Source organism: Dama dama, chromosome 29 (genome assembly GCF_033118175.1).
Source record: "Dama dama isolate Ldn47 chromosome 29, ASM3311817v1, whole genome shotgun sequence".
Lineage (NCBI taxonomy): Eukaryota > Metazoa > Chordata > Mammalia > Artiodactyla > Cervidae > Dama > Dama dama.
The window spans coordinates 16,101,054-16,121,845 of NC_083709.1; the positions used below are offsets into that span (position 1 = coordinate 16,101,054).

The following is a 20,792-nucleotide window of genomic DNA, read 5'->3' on the forward strand; positions in this document are numbered from 1 at the left end:
GATTTTTCACCAAAAAAACCTGCCAATTCATAGGTACCTAGCACTTCAGGACAAAAAGAGTTAATTATACCATCTTTATGTAAGAAATTTTTTTCAGTGACCAATATGCTGAACTGTGTACCCCTCAAGGCTAGGGATTATGTTTTAATCAATTGCATATTGCAAATTCTAGCAAAGTTCCTGGCATATAATAAATATAAATTGTTGGAAAATCCTGAGAAATTAAAAAAAAATGAGAATCACAATGAAAAGGCAAACCCATTTTTGAAACATTCCTTAGATTACTATGAGATCTATAATTTTTAAAATCATAGTTTATGGTGATATCACATCAAAATATTTCCACAATATTTTTATGTCCTTGATACCCAGAATTCAAGAGTACAAATGGATAACTATCAAGTCAGGACAGCATATCAGACACTATCTCTGGAAAGCACACTATTAAATCATACTTCTCAAATTTTCAAACTTTAGATGACACTTTTCATGTACTGTATCACAAATATATACATCTTATACTTCTAGGATTTGTGTTTATGAGTACAATTTGTCTACTTGATTTTTATATGGGCAATTTCAAAATTCAGAACTTTTAGCTACCAAACACTTCTTAGGGCTAGTTATTAAGGAAAAGAGGCTTCGACCTCAAAAATATTTGGTTTTGGTTAGCTATCACAAAGATGTTGGACTTCTTGGGCCTTTTTTTTTTTTTTTTTTTAATTTTACAACAGTAAACTCACACACAAGTTCAAGTTCACAAGAGTAATGATTTGCAAGGTACAGGAATCTTTTCCCTGTCTTCACTCAATTTTACAACTAGATGACTATAATTTTTAAAGTAAAACTTAACTAATTAAAAGCATTCCTCAACTCATTTCTCATGAAAAATTAATTTTTTTTTTACCTTTCATCAAGATAAATTCTCAGTTTTTTCCAATTTAGTGTCCTTGTACAGAAGATAAACTTTGCTATTTCCTTTGGTGAATCATCAAGGATGCCCTTGGACATAAAGTAGTTCACTCCCTAAGACAGAAAGACAAGTCTACATAAATAAAATCAGTCTTCATTTATAAATTTAACAATTAGGCAATAGCAAAACAATAGCTATAGAGTCTTTCCAGCATCAACAGACTGTTTATAGCTTTCACATGCAAAATACAAGCTAGAACTTGAACTGACACTATTATTTATGGTTGATAGTTTACATGCAATGAAAAGTAGGAAATTCAAAGTTAAGACTTCTAAAGTAAGTCTGATTCAATTTTCTGACTCATGTCAATTAAAAAAAGTATCCAGAAATATCACCTAAACTGGGTTATGGTTAGGGGTAATGAATAACTATTACATAGACTTTAAAAATAAGCCTTATAATGAAAACTTCAATTGCCTAATTGAAAACATGAAAGTGCAGATATACATTCTAACACACTTTTCAAGGAAACAGATTCTTGAGAAAAAAGGATTCTCCAAATCACAGACTAGCATTTTTTTGGGGGGGTGGCTGGAGAAGAATAATAATTAAGTTATTTAACTTAAAGTAAAATGGGAAGAATTATAGACTGGTTTATGGGCTGTATATAGTTTGGCTTTAAGTATTGCTATGTTCTATAAGAATTTGGCTCCAATACACACTGAGGCAAAACACAGTAAGACAAAACAATTTCAATGTTTTTCATAGGGTTTATCTTTGAATTTCCTTTTCTCTGCATGCAAAGTTTTCCAGAGAAGCATTATCTATAAGGTTGTGCCCTACTTTAGATTTAAACCAACAACAACAATACAGCAACAACAAAAAAATCAAACACTGAAACCAATGTTTTCTCATGTATATGAAGGTCACATTCAAATAAATGTCTTATGTGGATTTGAATGTGCACTTATTGAAATAAAAGGCAGGTGTGTTTATTTCAACTCACAGTTATCCAGATACATGCATTTCCATGAATGCTCATGTCTGGATAATAGCACAATGTGTGCAGTTAATTGGTAGAGAAAATGACATATTATATACACGTAACATACTGTTTTCACACACAAATTCCTTCAGCATTTCTTCCCTTTACAAACAATGACACAGTACTCAGAAACACTGCATATATTAGGAATTCTCAGAGTTGGAAGAATTTTTATAAAAACTCCCATAAAAATTTGCTATTACATTTTTAGAGCAATTTGGTACCATGAGGTTATGCTTTTGAAAGGTTATAATTATCTATAGAATGTAATTCAAAAAGATAAGATTTTTATACAAAATTAATTTTATGAGCCATCAAGATAATAGGATATTAGCAATGTTATCAAATTTTCATGAGAATTTTAAAAGTGTAAAAACAATCCTAAAGCATTGATTTTAAAAAGCACTGACTTTAAAAAGAACAAAATGTGAGAACATGTGACTCTGTCAACTCAGTGGGAAGCCATCTTTCAGACTGCACTATACCCGGATAGGAGGCTAGAGAACATAATATGGTCAAGATGGAAAGGAAAGCCAAGGACCTTGTTTGCAGTAAGGCTCTCAGCAATAGCCTGAGGGGGTAGGAACCAGGGAAATAGGAATGAGTTTTCCATCCTTCCCTCCATTCGTTTGAACAATCGAGAGTTGACTGTATATTTAATTGATCTACTTAGCAAGATTAAGTCAGGTTTTATTTCTTTTCCAAAATTCATCCATTTAAAAAGTGTAACAAAATATTAGAAGTATTTCCAGTGTTTAATTTTAATCCAAGTGATTCAAAGACAAAGGAATGTCAGTTAAATAGTTATGAACAGGTTCTTTATTCACGCTTACTTGTAAATCAGTATTTAAGAGATACAAAACTAATTCTAATTTACTTTCTAAAAGTTTACAAAATATAAAAAAACTAATGTGATCTATTAAATAGTATATAATTCTCTAATTATATGATATATGCCATTTTTAATATTGCTTGATGCTCCTCACTTATAAACAAACACTGGCATTTGCCTTATGCAAGCATCATAAAGTTGTTGGTCATTTCCTTTTTCTATGGACTACATGTTTGAAAATTTAACATATAATCTCGAGTTCTCCAAAATCAATTAAATGCAGAGGAGGAAGCAGACGGTTTTAAACACAATCCTGAAAACCAGCAACACAAACTTGAAATCAGCTAGCACTGTTGGTTCTGAGGATAGACGGCCTCAATTTCAAGCCTGGGATTCCTCTGGAAAGGAAGATTACTTCAGAAGGGCTATCAGAGTGAAGGGTTAAGAGATGACACAACAGAAAAAGGCACAGGACCAGATTACAATTGTCTTCAATAAGCAAGCTGGCAACCATCCAAAACTATCTTGTTTTGTAAGCAGTAAATACAAAAGAAACTACAGCATGAACTGTTGAATAACTATATATTTGTTTAATACATGTATAAGTATTGTTGATTTTTAAATAAAGTTTTAGAAGAATGTTACAGAAGAATCCCTAGACCATTTTGGAGGTGTTGTCTAGTCACTAAGTTGCGACCCCATGAGCTGCAGCACGCAGACTTCCCTATCCTTCACTATCTCCCAGAGTTTGCTCAGACTCATGTCTATTGAGTTGGTGGTTGCTATCCAATCATCTCATTCTCTGTTGCCCCCTTTTCCTCTTGCCCTCAATCTTTTCCAGCATTAGAATCTTTTCCAGTGAGTCAGCTCTTCGCATCAGGTGGCCAAAGAATTGGAGCTTCAGCTTCAGAATGGTGCTGAAATCACTCAAAAGGGTTGATTTCCTTTAGGATTGACTGGTTTGGTCTCCTTGCTGTCCAAAGGACGCCACCACCAAGCATCTTCTCCAGCACCACAGTTCAGAAGCATCAATTATTTGGTACTCAGCTGTCTTTATAGTCCAACTCTCACAACCGTACATGACTACTGCAAAAACCATTGCTTTGACTAGACGGACCTTTGCTGGCAAAGTAATGTCTCTGCTTTTTAATATGCTATCTAGGTTTGTCATAACAATTCTTCCAAGGAGCAAGAGTCTTTTAATTTTGTGGCTGTAGTCACCATCCGCAGTGATTTTGGAGCCCAAGAAAATGAAATCTGACATTGTTTCCACATTTTCATCTATTTGCCATGAAGTTATGGGACTGGATGCCATGATCTTCATTTTTTGAATGCTGAGTTCTAAGCCAGCTTTTTCACTCGTCTCTTTCACCTTCATCAAGAGGCTCTTTAGTTCCTCTTAGCTTTCTGCCATAAGAGTGGTGTCATCTGTGTATCTGAGGTTATTGATATTTCTCCCAGCACTCTTGATTCCAGCTTGTGCTTCATCCAGCCCGGCATTTAACAGGATGTACTCTGCATATAAGTTAAACAAGCAGGGTGACAATATACAGACTTGATGTTCTCCTTTCCCAATTTTGAACCAGTCTGTTGTTCCATGTCAGCAACCAATCTGTTGCTTCCTGAATACAGGTTTCTCAGATAGCAGGTAATGTGGAGAATTCCATGGACAGATGAATATGCTAGACCCTATAGCATTAATGATAGTTATTAATCAGGACTAGAACTCTCAGCAGTATAGATATGTGCTTCTGTGTGTGTGTGTCTTATAGGTAGCAAGGAAATCATGACCCAATACTAGTCTAAATTAACACAGTTTCCAGAAAAAGGAAGGGTGTAGCTCATTATCATCTACATGATATAGTAAAATAAGTGTCCCATTCTGGATGTTGCATTTTATGGGACATATTGACAAACTAGAACCATCTGAATAAAGGAAACCAGGGTCTGAGTGTGTTGTTGGAAGGTTAGACTTTATGTTATATAAGGCAGAACCAAGGGAGATAGAGATATTAGGTCTAAAGATGAAGCTATTTAGGAAAGAAGAAAAGATTAAGACATTGAGACATCTAAAGAGGTTAAGACTTGTGACATCTGTGTCAGAAAGAAAATAAACACTGTGTGGTTTGAGTGAAGACTTTAAACTGATGAAACTTAGAACTTCTTGCCCCCCAAAATGCATACTGCCAGGTTTTCAGTGATAGAAATTAACAAGTATCAGAGTTTGAGTCTAAGAATATATAAAAATAGTGACTTTCAAGGGGTCCCTTTTCACATAGTAATGGGAAAAGTAGAAAACTAAGGCATGAGCAAGGTGAGAAAGCTGAATACAAATCTACTACTTAGTGTATTAGTACGTGTGTGTGTGTGTGTGTGTGTGTGTGTGTGTGTGTGTGTGTGTGTGTGTTAGCCACTCAGTCATATCCAGCCCTTTGTGACCCCATGGATTACAGCGCATCAGGCTCCTCTGTCTATGCAATTCTCCAGATAAGAATACTGGAGTGGGTTACCATAGGAGAAAAAAATGGCAAAATTAATGGCAAAAAAGTAAGAGAACATAATTGGAGCTGCAAGTAGAGGAGAACGGGGGAAGGATCAAAAATACAGGTGGGGTCTAAGACACTTCCTCAGCCTGGAGGACAGGATGGCTGTACTGGTTCAGAGACAGATGTTTGGAGAAAGCGTTAAAAGACAAAAACAGAGTGCACGTTGGTTTTCTTTTTAGGGAAGATAAGCCATCCAGAAAGAGTTGGACAAGAGCAAACTCTTGGCTCCTCGAGCAAAATGATAAAGATTTCTATCAACAGTGGTGGAGGGTATAACAGGAAATCCATTAGGAATAAACAAAAGGAATGGTAAGCATCAATGAAAACCCAAGAGAAGTTAAGGTGAATTCATCTCATCTCATGTCAAAGCTTTAAATAGAATACATACTTTCAGTGATTCAAAGATTAAAAAAAAAAAATCAAGAAATTCTGTAAAGCATTCTCCATGGAGTATGTCACTAAAATTTATTATGCAAATGACAGCACCAAGACTTAATCTAATTAGAGTGGTAAGTTGTTTAGACATAAGATTTATTTAGGTGGCAAACACAAACAAGTCAAGAAAACATATACAAATAGCTAAAACCAATATTAAGAAGGAATTCGGAGTGAAGAATGACATGTTGAAGCTCAGTCCCCTACACAATGCATCTCCCCATTTTCTTATAAGAATGTCTCTTTCACACAGCAATTTCTATTTAAGATATACATCCTTTGTTTTTCTTCTATTGTACTAAACTCATGTTTTTGTCTCCTATTTTTAAAAATCAAATCATTATTACCCATAGTGTACTTCAAAGGCAAAAATCTACTATATCTATGTTCAGAACCAAAAAATATATATTTGGGGACAGTGAATTCTAGGAAACTAGACATGTAAAGTACTGACTTCTGCTGTGAATCTAAAACTGCTCTAAATGATAAAGTCTTAATATATATATATATTTTTAAGTGCTGAATACTAGTACTGAAAGTATTGGCAATTGGCTCAGACACTTGGCAGAAACACTGTGTAACAGTTGGTATCAATAGAAAAAAATCACTGATAAAACAAAACTGACATACTAGGGAGTATCTTTAATGTGTTTTCCTAAAGAACAACTTAGGAAAGAAATTTAGTGAAAAAAGTTGCTTTAACTAGTTTTGTTCAAACTTACTGTTGTATAAAACGTAAAAACCAAGTATTACAACTACTACTTTTCAGGTAATAAATCTGTCCTTTGAGCCTTACACAACAGAAAGCAAACTGGACTCTGCATTTAATTTCCTTTTTAAAAGGACATTTGAAAACTTTTAGAATAACAATCCTTAAATTTTAACAATAAATATTTATAAAATGAAATACTTCAATCTAGATTTCTAATTTTTGTTTCAATATGGAACTGATCTATTAATAGTCAAGTGTACATTTTAACCACAGGGGAATGAGCAATTGAAATGTAACATTTTCATACTAAAAAAAATAAAAATAAGATACTATATTGTAAAAGCTTTAATTTTAAAATTTTAATTATTTCTAAAAAAAAATTAGCACATCAGGGGTAGCCCTCCACAGGTCAGAGTATTCCCATTGTCTTATTTGAAAACAGCAGCAGCAGTGGGTAAGATGACAGCTCTGATACTGTTTCTCCTTTTTCTAGTGCTATCATAATTGCTAATAAATACGTAAAATGTATTAATATTAGCCAGCCCAGAATTTCTCATTCTTCCTATTTATTTAGAGAACATGGGCACTATAGTTAATGGAAAAAACACATCTAGAAATTCTTCTAGGGATATATACTCTGCAAATTAAAATATCAACACTTCATTTTTTAGCTGAAGTAAAATAAAGATTATATTACTTAAAGGGCAAGTTTTAAAACTAGGTATCCATGTTTTTATGCTGTCATTTCATTTCATTCTACCCACTAAGTTTAGCTATTCCATTCTCTTGTGTATAACACTGTCCTTCAGCATGTAACTTCAGAAATGTCACACAATACTTTTACTCATGGCAATTTTATTCATGGTAATTTAATTATGGTTAATCTAATCAATAGATTGAAAAGACTAAAGGAAAAGCTCTGACCAAATTTTTAAAGTTATCTAACTGGAATTGGTCAGAACCCCATATTCTGTTTGGAGGATGATGAAAAGTCATGAGTATGGAATACGGACTGAAGTCAGCTTATTCATGGACCTGTTTCAGTTGGCAAGGATTTCAGTCTCCAAAAACAATTTATGGAGGGATTTTGGTACATGAAAGTACACAATGCTGAGGAATTGCCAAGAACAGTCACACCTATGCCCTAAATTATTTGTAGCTATTAGAAAATGTCAACAGGAAACTCAGGAAAAGCAGGGATAGTTCAAAGAAAATAAAAAGAAAAATGGAAAATCACCTCTAATGGAGTCCAGGAAAAATGGAGGAGAGGTGGAGGACAGATCTTTCTGTTTCTTTTTCACAGGAGAGAAAGCAATGCCATCAGACAAAAATAACATGAACTTCATTGTCTAAGGTTTCAAATAACACTACAAAGTTCCTATTCATTGGTTCTAATAGCCTCAAACAGAAAGCAAGCTGTATCTGTGAGTTCTAAGACTCCCCAGGAGTCACATCCATCACTGGGACAGACCTCTGCATGAAGATGATGTTACTTCCAAAGTGATAAGTTACTCAGTTCACTTCAGTTCAGTTGCTCAGTCATGTCTGACTCTTTGCGACCCCATGAACTGCAGCATGCCAGGCCTCCCTGTCCATCACCAACTCCCGGAGTTTACGCAAACTGATGTCCGTTGATTTAGTGATGCCATCCAACCATCTCATTCTCTGTCGTCCCCATCTCCTCTGCCTTCAATCTTTTCCAGCATCAGGGTCTTTTCAAATGAGTCAGTTCTTTGCATCAGGTGGCCAAAGTATTGGAGTTTCAGCTTCAACATCAGTCCTTTCAACAAATATTCAGACTGATTTCCTTTAGGATGGACTGGCTGGATCTCCTTGCTGTCCAAGGGACTCTCAAGTCTTCTCCAACACACAGTTCAAAAGCATCAATTCTTTGGTCCTCAGCTTTCTTTATAGTCCAACTCTCACATCCATACATGACTACTGGAAAAACCACAGCCTTGACTAGACAGACTTTTGTTGGCAAAGGAATGTCTCTGCTTTTTAATATGCTGTCTAGGTTGGTCATAACTCTTCCTCCAAGGACTAAGTGTCTTTTAATTTCATGGCTGCAGTCACCATCTGCAGTGATTTTGGAGCCCAAAAAAATAAAGTCTGTCACTGTTTCCCCATTTATTTGCCACGAAGTGATGGGACCAGATGCCATGATCTTAGTTTTCTGAATGTTGAGCTTTAAGCCAACTTTTTCACTTTCACCTTTCACTTTGATCAAGAAGCTCTTTAGTTCTTCTTCGCTTTCTGCCATACGAGGAGTTAAATTACTACTAAAAGTTAAATATAGCAATCATTATTGTAATTATATTGACAAAATTGCTGGTAGGCTATGTAAGCTTCTAGAAAAAGTACTATCTCTAATCTGTCTGTAAATTAGAAAAAGATAGTATTAATCAAAATATGGAGATAAATCTCTATTAGGTTAAGGTATGGTTACTAACACTTCAAACTAATGACAAAGTGACACATTTAAGCACTAATGTTATGTCTAGAATTCCTGCTTTATAAAAATCACAAATATTTCACTTGCAATATGTGCATTTATAGAAATACACATACACACATACATATATAGCTATTTAAATGACAGACTTTGACAAATAAAACTTATAATTTTATATTATCTGGAATGTACATTTATAAATATATTTTAACAGCGCTGAAGCAATTTTCCAATAAAGAAGACTTTAAATATTTTCCTGACTGAGAACAAATGAATACTTTTAAAAGGACATTAAAATTAAAAAAAAAAGATTTTTCAAAAACCCAAATCTTATTAATAGAGAAGTTGGGGTTTAAATAGTAGTTTTGCTGCCATCACATGTGCATACTTTTTCATGTAACTGAAGTCTCTGTTCATCCTACCACTATTTCAGCCCAAACATGTTTAAATTTGAGCATAATGTTGTATGTACCTCGATTTATTGCTTAAAATTTCTTTTAAAAGATTAAACCAAGCCCTACCACTGAACCAAAAAGTTACTGGTTAATAACACTATTATTAAAATATGCAAAAACTGCTCATCACATGTCAGAAAACAAAATTAAAGGCAAAGTTTATCACTATCTAAAGCTAGAAGATGCTGGTGTTTCTGATACATACTTGATGAAGGACCATTACTCAGGTGTCAAATATTTATCTGCTACAATCCAAAAGTTCCAGGAGACAAAGAACCCCTAAGCCTAGAGCAGTACCTGCTGCTGACACTATGGTGTGTGCAGTTGTGCTTGTAGTATAAAATAAAGCTACAGTTTGGTGAGCACTAAGCATTTAACACATACTATTTCATTAAATCTTGAAACCACCATGATATACATACTATTATTATCCCCATTTTGGGTTGGGGAAATTGAAGCACAGAAGTAGGGCAAATAATTTGCCTGAGGTCAAAGTCATATACCTAGAAAGTGGAGAGATACTTAATAAGTATCTGTTGAATGAAAGCACAACTCTTTCTATATAAAGCTTCCAGGTGACTTTCAAGAGAAGCTGTAAACTTGTAAGGATTATATAATTCAAACAGGGGGGAGAAAAGATGACCGTAACATAAAAAAGAAAAAATAATGTATCTAAAACCTATGAGTTGGACAAGTACACCATAAATACCTCAAATTATAAACTCATAAAGGTTGAAATCACTATTCCAAAAATAAAAAGCGGCATGTCATTCTAATGATATATTTAACTGCTAATAAGTGGTTCAGAAAGATCTTAAGACTTTTATTATATAGATGGTATCTCTAAAAATCTTATAAAATGGAAAAACATTACATAATCTTATGGATAAATGTACACTACAACTAGCTGGTTGAAAATGCATAGTGTTTCTTTTATACTTCCACATTTCAAAGCTGCAATTAAATTGATAGATCGTGTGCAACTGATGAAATCCAATAATTGAGGAAACACTGTCTTTTCAATTTCTGATAAAGCAGTCATACTTGAATGACATCTACTGTGACACTGGTAGCAACAATTTCAAATTCAGGAAAGACATACAGGGAGACAACTACCTCCGATGGTAAAGCTGAGAATTTAAATCTAGCAAGTGATGTCAAGTTTCACTGAAACTGTGGTTACATCAGATAAAGAACACTGGAGAGGTGTCAAGGTGGTCAGAGAGGGTATAATAAGGAAATAAAAGACAAAGAGAATTTTCTTGGAAATGTACTTAGATATTAATACAGTACTGCAAAGTTTCTAGGAACATATATCTAAATTGGTAGCAAAATTCATACAAAGAAAAAATCTCCCTGATTTTTAGCATTTCCTATTTTAAAATATGTAGTATGACTGCTGTGGTGTCAAAAATATTATAATTAAAATATACTAATTTTATTCTTTCCTGCAGTTCTTAGTCCTCAGTACACTGTGCATTAATTTCAGTATGCTTTTACTCCAGTAACAAATGAGTATATCCTATAACACACAGAGGAAAACAAAAGCAAAGCCCATCAGGTGGTTTGGGTGATGAATAAATTATGGAATACTCTAGTCCTGAATCTTTTTCAATTAGATACAGACTAGAAAGGGGCCTGGGAAACTGATTTTCTCTGAAGTTTCTGAAAGGTTTATGCCAAGTCTACAAACATCCTTCTGTGGACTGATTCTAAACCACGTGAGGGAATGACTTGGGGATGAGGGAGGGTAAGGGAGGATGGTCAAAGATACAGTGTGGTCAGGGAAAAGTGTAAAATAAAGTTGATCTAGTAGACACCAGACAAAACCAACACATGATAGATCAGATTGAAACAGGCAGAAACATACATACATATGCACATACCGACACATACATCATGTTGCCCTTAAGAGAGTTAATGTTTAGTATGACTAAACGTTTAGTTATGTATGGCTAATTTTAGTTTAGTATGACCTGACTAGCTGTACCAGGTAGAAGGTTATTAACTTAACTAGACAGAGGTTAACTAATATTCAGTGTCTGAGAGGCAGAGTTTTTTTGTATTTTGACTCTAACGATGATCAAGGTAAAGGGATTTTGCTAATAAACGAGAGCATTTTAGGTCTTTTGAGTATATATGTTTTTTTTATAGAGGGGAAGGTATATTTGGTAAGGGAGTCCTCTCATTGTCAACAAGCTCTTTTTGCTCTAAATAAATTCTCATCAGCAAACTGGAGACAAAATTAATTTGCTAATGAGAACTAGCAATGTCTATTTTTTTGAAAAACTTGGTTCAGAATTACATGTCAAACTCCTAAGAGTTTGGGTAACAGCAGTGATGATGATTATGTAGCATTAGTATGTTTTAACTGCAAACAGCAGGAACCTCAATTCAAAAAATGTCCAGCGATTTATTGCCTTGTATAAGAAGTCCCAAATTACTAAGGCTCTAGGATTTTTAGGCTCACACATGGACCATGGACCCAATTGTTCCTTTCCAGTGTGTCTTTCTTGTTGTGTTAACAACCTACATGGCTGCAAGGTGGTCACAAGTGTTCCTATCACTACATCCCTGTACACCCATGTCCAGAGGTACACATGAGCACATAGAGCATACAGAACTCTTTCTTCCAATCTCACAGGTTGGCACTGGATTACATGGATGTCATGGAAGCCAAAGGGAATGAAAGCAACATGATTAGCTTGGGATAATCTATACTCAACTCCTGAGGAATGGAGCTGGGCTCTCAGCTGTTGAAGGTCTTTATCTAGTGAGGTGTCTATAAGTGACGGGATTTAAATCCTGCCCATATAGGACTACAAGGATTTAAAAAAAAAATAACTTGCACAATAGAATATAGTGGAATTGGAAGGAACACTAGACATCTCCTGAGTTCCACTTATATTCTTTTGTTTTTCCACACTGTGTAGCAGTAACTATTGCCTTCTAGATTAGGTTTAGTCACTTCAGCCACAGAATAATTATCTACGCTTGTACCTTTTTTCCCTCCCTTTAGGTCTATTTGCTCAGTGGCAGGAGGACCTAAAACAGCGAAAGGGTGGTCTCTGCAAGCAATTTGAATTGTTGTGCCTCTGGTGACAATACTCATGCCTTGACTATTAATGTCTCTAAACCAGCAGAGTCCCGGAACAAAGGAAGCGGAATCACACATTTTTTGAGTGGCTCACTAGTGAAAACAGTGCTGCAGACTCTTGGAAGCTTGCTCAAAGGCTCATTCACTCTTTCACTGCTTCCAACTCAGCCACAGTTGCTAAATCATGCTAAGTCTAAGCCAATCGCATAACCCTTTCTCTTAAGTTCTCCACTGGTCTAGAGGTGTTCCCATGATTCAGTTTGGGTCATAAGAAATGAAGCATACTGAAGCATACAGAAGCATACTGAAGGCTCCAGAAAAGAATTTTTTTCTCCTTAATCAGCATAAGGAATTTGAGGAGTTTGCTGCCAATCTTTGTGCTGAGGGTACTTTCATATAAGAATGTGATACCTTGAGTAGTGGTAGCCAGTCAACACATTGAGCTCCCACTGTATCACTGAAACAACTTTGGGATACCCATTTTGGGTGTCTTCTGAAGCAAATAAATTTATATGGCTTAAACCATTATTAGGTTCTTTGTTCTTTCAAGCCAAAAACACCTAGATGAACCATACAGGGCAAGTGGGTACTACAGGTACATCATAAAATGTGGAACTGAGTGGAGCAGCACAGTAAAGGGGAGTGAGGACCCAATCATTCCTAGACATATTTTAGTTTGTGACATTAGCTAAGAGCTTAGGCATTCTTGCTCTGTTATGAGGCACTGTTTAAAGTACACCCATTTGACTGTCAACCTGGCTCAGGTTCTACTATATGGCTTATGTTTACTCCTGAGAGACTGATCTAATTTCAGTGGAAAGATAAAGTCAAACTTCAAGGCCTGCAGAGCTGGGATAAAACCCCCAAAAGCGGTACAATTGCCAAACTAAAAAGTATCTGTTGTGGCCTGTCAATCTTCCCTGGGAATACCCCTGTTGCAGGAGATTTAATAGAGTTAGTGTAGAGAATGAGACACCAAGGATATGATGATGAATGATCTGTTCCAAGTTATTGACAAAAATACTTAATCAGTGTCTACAGGTAGTTATTTGAATACAATATTGCTATCAGGTTTGATGTCCTACCCTTATTTTCCACACTTAACATGTTTGACTACAATCAAAATATAGAACATGAATAAAGAAAGCTCTTGGTTGTCTAGACTCAACTTGGTTTTATTATTTGTTGGTTTTTTTTTTGTTTGTTTTTTGTTTTTTTGTAACTAATACTATCAGACCAAAGGAAAGAGAACAAAGAATTATAGATCCATAGACTTTAAATAGGAAAGGAGATTATAGGTAAAATAAACTTCTTATAGCTGTCAGTGAATAATAAGGTATTTCCACCATTTAATCCAGGTTTATTTAATTCATTTAGAAACACATACTCATTCACACAGGGTAAGACTACAGATAATCTATCCTAGCATACCTCAGAATCTGTTCCCCAGAATGTTACTTTATACCCTTCCACCCCACCTCGCCAAAAAGAGACTATGACAAATAAACTCACTTACAACACTTTCCTCTTAGATATTCACAATGGGCATCAGTATATTATAAAGGCTTTGAAAAGTTATTCTTTAAATAAGTCAACTAATTGTAACTTATCATGATCAAATTTATTAGACTTGGGAAATACTTTGACTATGTCCATTATTTTGTGGAATAATTACTCCAAAGAATACATTTGGGAAATGTGTATTTTCTGATGATATCAGAGTTTCAACCTCCAGGAAAAAAGTTACTGTTCATCATTGTTTCTATGGTATGAAGTCATGGCAATGAACATTTTGGTGCTGTATATTGGAACAAAAAACTAAGATTTTATATATGAGACAATGTAAAAATTGAGTATAAACACCCAAGTCCTTTTCTATAATGAAGAATTCCTCCAAATTTCCTGTTTGTATTTTAGCTGGTCCAACAACAAAAAGAAGATGATCCCTTAAAAATAACTGGCTTACACATTTCCATCTAAAATATATGCTTAGGTAAAATTTAAAATGTTTCTCATAATAGATTTTATCCCAGATCTGTCTAATAAAATACACATAATTGTATGCATGTGGCTCTTTTTACATGAACACAGGAAAAATGTGCTTACATAGTGTTTAAAAAGACTTCTTTTACCTGACCCCAATGAGGATATTGGTGCTTCCCTGATGGCTCAGACAGTAAAGCGTCTGCCTGCAATGCGGGAGACCCAGGTTTGATCCCTGGGTCAGGAAGATTCCCCTGGAGAAGGAAATGGCAATCCACTCCAGTACTCTTGCCTGGAAAATTCCATGGACAGAGAAGCCTGGTGGGCTACAGTCCATGGGGTCGCAAAGAGTCGGACATGACTGAGCGATTTCACTTTAATGAGGATATTATTTTAAAAATTTATAAACATATATAGAAACAAAAATGAGCCTATAATATAAACTATGTTCACTACCAATTTCAGCCTCTAAATTTACAAATAACTATGTCAAGAAAACATTTATTACTCAATGGAATAAGTTACTGGTTGATAAGTAAAATTACTTTATTATAATAATGCTGGGGAATAAAATCACACACATAACTCGGACATGCAGGGGAAATATGGCCTAATGTAAACAGATGATTTTTAGCACATTCCTTTACTAGAATGTGGTCACCTGCCACAAGGTACACAAGCTCATGCACAAGATCACGACTTCACATACAGCTGAGATCACACCGTCATGCATGTAACAGCAGCGTGCCAGACAATCATACCACAGACTGTGCAGAAGTCCTCCCCCACCCCATGAGCCACTGCCAGCAGCTGCTGTGGAGTTTGGTTACCCATATCCGTGACATGAACGATGTCCTTTGGAGAATCTTGCTCCCTGTGGCTGTAAGTATTCTTATTTTTATAATATTTTAATGATGCTTGCTATCAAAATGTTAGGTACAGAACTAGAAATTATGGAAAAGTAGATTTATTACAATACTGAACAGTTATATACATCTTATCTCAGGTACTTAAAATAAACACCACTTACATTTAAACATAACATCAAACGTAATTAATTTACTTCTCAGCCTTAAATAAACCCAAATAACACATCTGATGACAGTGCTCCAGTGAGGGGGAAAAATAATCAACCTCCATAGGTACTTTCTGATTGCTAGAACTAAAAAATCATGGCAAGAGTCATTCTAAGACCTGGCTGAAGTATGACTCATATAGGTGAGTTCTGTATAAAAACATCTACTAAGATGATCTTTTGATTATATTTTGGCTGGTTAAGCAACCAAACTGACATTGATTGTTTATCAGTCAATGAAAGCAAGTGTGGAATATTAATTAAAATACTTCTCCTCATTTCCCTGCACCTACAAGTGTACTTCAATGTCCTTCCATGCCTACTTATGTCCTAAGGGTACTCTGGTAAAGATAGAATTCTATTTTGTTATTAGGCAACAGCTGCTTGCTGAGAGCCTGGGTGACGTTAAATAAAAGCAGAGAAGCAGAATTCTGGAACCAAAAGTCACTTTGAATGGTTTAGTTCCATGCTGCCTGACAACAGTATGTGCCCCTTTCAGAACAGTGAATTCAATACTTCTGGAATGCTCCAGGATATCTTTGAATCAGGCCAGGGAGTAAAAGAAAGAAAATACAGCCAACTCTCAATAACAATGGGAGGTAGGATGGATAAGTAAAAATCTGAAGATCTAAAAATCTTATTTTTAATTAGTAACTTGAATCCCCTTTTTAAGCAAACATTTGACTTTTATAGTTTATTGTCAGTTAAAGAGGATTTTAATCTTACCTCTTTTCTCTGCCCCCCCTCCAAACACTCTAGAGGAGGTACAAAAGAACTCTATAGTCTGATATATGTAGCTGCAAAGATGGAAACACATTTTGACATCTAACTTTTCCAATTTAGATATTTAAAACTAATATAATATTCTAGTATATAAGGGCCTATCTATAGTTTCATTTTTGCATAAAAAGATGCTTTATAATTTATTTTAAAAATGGTACTGTTTCAGCAAGGAATGACTACTTACCATAATCAATATGAGCAGTTACATCCAACTTTTCTGACTTCGAAAAGCTACAACTTAGTACTTACCAAGTTACACTTTCCTTAGAATGTAATATTTGCAACTGATATGAATTGGGGATGACAGTTCTGCTCAACATTGGCATAATCCATGACTGGAGCCAGTGTGACTTGGTAAATTAGCCCTAATAAGACAGGCCTGTAATAGCTGCCTTTCCTGATTCCCACATATCTGGAGTAAAACACCACACCCCTCTGCTTCAATTTTCTAGTAATCATCATTCAATTAACTCAAGACACTAATGCAAAATATTTATGGTAACACTAGTCATATGACCTGTTTAAACTGGTAACATCAATATTATACTGGTTTTAAATGTATACTTTGAACTTTAACTTCTTATAAGTCATTCTACTTTCATTAAAAGTATGTCTTCTATTCATTGAAAATAAAAGTGGTGAAAGAAGAGAACAAATATAACATATCTGTTCTTTATAACATATTTGCTTTATAACATATATACTTTGCTGTATATGTGGGGCTAAGACTTAAATGATCCACCCAAAAGTTGTAGTTCTGAGTGTTACATAATTTCTATTAGATTTATAAGAATAAGAAACATTTCTAAAAATCTGAACCTTTCTAGAATATATTGAAATAAGAATAGGGGAGAATGGGAGCCAGTGACAGAACTGTCTTCACATTTTGATTACTCATATGTTAAGAAAGGATTAAATAATTAATTCATTTCAAGCAGTTCTTTTTGATTCTCCCACTCTCCCTCTTCTTTATTTGTGTTTGCTTATTATCTTAAGAAAAAAAAGAATCAGATAATTAATGCAAAATTATGCAATTTTATAACAATCTATAAGTTGTTTCTATGTTATCATGGGATTAAGATTTTTAAAGGCATTATTTAAAGACATTTTGATGCATCACAAACTAGAAAAATATCCTTTGTATCCTCTGATAATCATAACTAAGTGGAAATGAGGAAATGAAGAAAATGCTGCAGATAAAGTCTGATGAATATATTTTGTGCTCTCAACTGATAATGTAGTGGTATCTCAACCAAATGCAGGCGATGGCTGCATGTGTGTCATGGAAGCTGCCATGAGCAGTGAGCAGATAGCAGATAGCAAGTGAGCAGATAGCAAGATTAGTACTTGACATCATAAGGAAGACAGAAATGACTAAGTCATACAGCAATAAGTCCAAATACTGGACTTCACAGTGATTCAAAAGTCATGTTCAGGGACTTATAACTTTACTTGCAAATTTATTATGTTGGAACAATTAAGTTCAACAGTTACAAATGTTCAAATTCTTCACTTACCTCATCTGGGTTGGCATTAAAGGTGAGACTGCCTTCATCCAGCTGCATGTACAACTTTCTGAAAGAAAATCCTAGAGGTGGGTTCTTGTTGTAAATGGAACAGTGACCCCAAGTGGATTTACACAGCCTGTAAGTATGATAAAAATCAGATGAGAAAACATGACCAGATTGAATCTTCTAAGTTAAAGACGTATATACATGATAAAATAGTGATATGAAATGATATAAAATTGGATTTTACAGCTCTGAAGTATAAACTGCTTAATTTTATGCTTGTTTTATTTATTTACTAGAGTAAAACAGACAAACGCCTTCAATTTAGTAACTCTGACAACACTTGATAAATGTGAATTACAAAGATTAGTAATATTCGAGTCCCACTGAAGTTAAACATAAATGATGACAACGATAACAGCTAACATTTACCAAGTGCTTAACAGATGCCAGGCACTATTTAAAGCATTTTAATAGTATTAATTTGCTTAATCTTTACAACCATCCTATGATTTGGCACTACAGATAAAGAAACACAGACACCATAAAAAAGCTGCCCATGGTCACACAGCTAATTTGTGTAGAGGCAGGATCTGAATCAAAGGAACTTACTCTTGAGCTTGCAGTCCTAACCAAGAGTCTAAACAGAATTAAACAACTATGTGCTCCATTGTGAAATATAGTTGAGTGGGGGATGGGGGAACTGCTGGGTAGAGGGAGAAACTGTAATGCTGTAACTTTAATACTTAAATGAAAAGTTGCAACATTAAGATTAGTATATGTTAGGATATTGCTTTAAAACACTGGTTCTTTATTATCAGAGCTAACCATGACTTTTTACAACATCTGTAATACTTAAAATACCTCAAAACACACTGCTTCTATTAATACACATTGGGACACTTGTTTCCAATTTTGTTTAGGGGCATTAGCTACTGGTTATTATTTGAAAGCTAACCTTTCATCTTGTTACAATTCCTAGAAATTCTGGATGGATACCATAGTTTCACTTTCTGATATTCATTATTGATTTTTGACTCAAACTTCCAAATTTCCTTCTTTTCTCTCTCTTCTACACACACACACACACATACACACACACACACACAGAGCTTACAGGAAAATAAGAAAGTTACTGTCTCAGCCTGTAACATCAAAATTTCTGAGGAAAGTGGGTAGAATATTCACTTTTACATGGGAATATCTTCTTCATAGTTAATTTATATCATTGCATTTTTTCCCCCAGCCAAATGAGATGATTCTGTAGCAGGGAGTCTGGTAACTTGTTTAGAAAATTATCAATATTTTAGCAGCCTTTTTAGTCTAGTCCCATAGCTTTTGACTTTTATTACTAAGCTATGTAAAAGCAACAGAACCTCCCCTAAATTAAAAAACAAAAACTAAGCCAGCCTTTAATTTATCAAAGAAAAAAAAATCCAAGAGTCAGAGATATAGGCATAAAGGAAGCATTTCTCTTAGAAACGAACAATCCAGATTAAAATCCCAAATGAAAACTATATTCTGATTGAGTTCTGATAAGCATAGAAATAAACTTTTTTAACAAAGTTCAAATACAGGACCATAAATTAAGTTTGATGGGAATATTAAAAAGGAAAAAAGCAGCACTCCATCCTTCAAAAAAAAAAAAAAAAAAGAAAAGCATTTAGGCAAGGTTATACTTAGAGATATCTGGGTCAAATATGGTGAGTTGAACTTACCCTTGCCAGAGAAGTTCATCATTGGCCAGGTCCTGCCAAACGCAGGAAGCTAAGCAGAGGTCGGTTGCATTCAGGTAGGACAAGATGGTAAAGCTTAGTTCGGGAGGCAGCATTTCCAAATTAATGAATCCTTCCTGTTCTTTAGACTTTCTTGTCTTCAGAAGATGATATATGTCAATGCCCCCCTGGACGTGTTTGCGATGACTGGTGTGAGACATGTTGCTGGCAGCCACCCTCCTGCTCTGCTCTCTGCTGAGGTAGCCTTGCTCACCGTAGCCTTCCTGCTGTAGCTGCTGGTTTCTGGCCACTCTCCACAGCCCCTGACCCATCTGCAAGCCTGGGAGAAATGCCAGAATGAAGTAAGGCTCCATTAAGAAAGTAATCCACCTTTCCCTGCGGTACGACAAGTCTACATGAAGCATTCGTTTATCAGAATTAACATGCCTCATTAAAACATATTAAATGGAATAGCAAATTACAAAGAACAGTCGGAACATTGTAAGTATGAAACTTGGATATGGAGAACTACTTGGTTTGATTATCACCTTTATCTCGGTTTGCTAACTGCTTTTAAAATCCACAGGTGACATAATCATTTTTCACAAGGTAAGATTTAAAAGTTACTGACGTCCTAAAGACTCTTACAAAATTATAATTATGTGGACTTATGGGCCAGTATTAAATACAACTCTGATCAGAGCACAGGACTTCATTTAAAAGGTCCCCACACACTGCTTTTTATCACAACCCAGGCTAAGCTAAGCTAGCCCCTTTTAACCAAATTCCCAGATGCATAACAGCTGTGAAACAGGCTTTTCGTTTAATTCTTGCCAGTCTGCTCTTAAGTTGTAGGCTGTAATAAAATGTAACATAGGCCCTGAAGTCTAATTCAGAAACCTTATAAATTAGACACCTAGAACTCCATGATAAAGAGCTCAGTGATGACTATTTGATTCTGTTGCTGCTTTAAATACAAATCTTGAAATCAATTTTCCAGTTCTTCTCCACATAGTCCTATGGACTCCTCAGAGGTCCCTGGGAAAAGGCAGGAGAAGGGGAGGAGGTGCTCCAGTCTCTCTTGCCTCCACTCCACCTCCCACCAGAGCAGCTCTACATTTATCTGTTACAAATACCAGACTTCTTCATATGCAAATATTTAGAAGGCTACTGGTCTAGCCTTTCCATTTCATTTGGTTTTGCAAATAAGTAACTTTTCCTGGGCAAATAAATTC

General features: G+C 35.1%; 1 protein-coding gene across 2 annotated transcripts in view; it reads right to left on the bottom strand.

Annotated features, from left to right (window-relative positions):
• The window catches only part of FBXO8 (F-box protein 8), a 40,643-nt gene that overhangs the window by 6,440 nt on the left and 13,411 nt on the right, over positions 1-20,792 (bottom strand). For both annotated transcript variants that reach the window (XM_061132554.1, XM_061132553.1), the window contains 3 exons: positions 19,561-19,897; positions 17,849-17,975; positions 908-1,026 (listed from right to left, as the gene is read on the bottom strand). In XM_061132554.1, coding sequence (XP_060988537.1) covers positions 908-1,026; positions 17,849-17,975; positions 19,561-19,889 — 575 coding nt within the window. In that variant the 5' untranslated portion in view covers positions 19,890-19,897. Of the gene's footprint in view, positions 1-907; positions 1,027-17,848; positions 17,976-19,560; positions 19,898-20,792 lie in introns of those variants that run through there.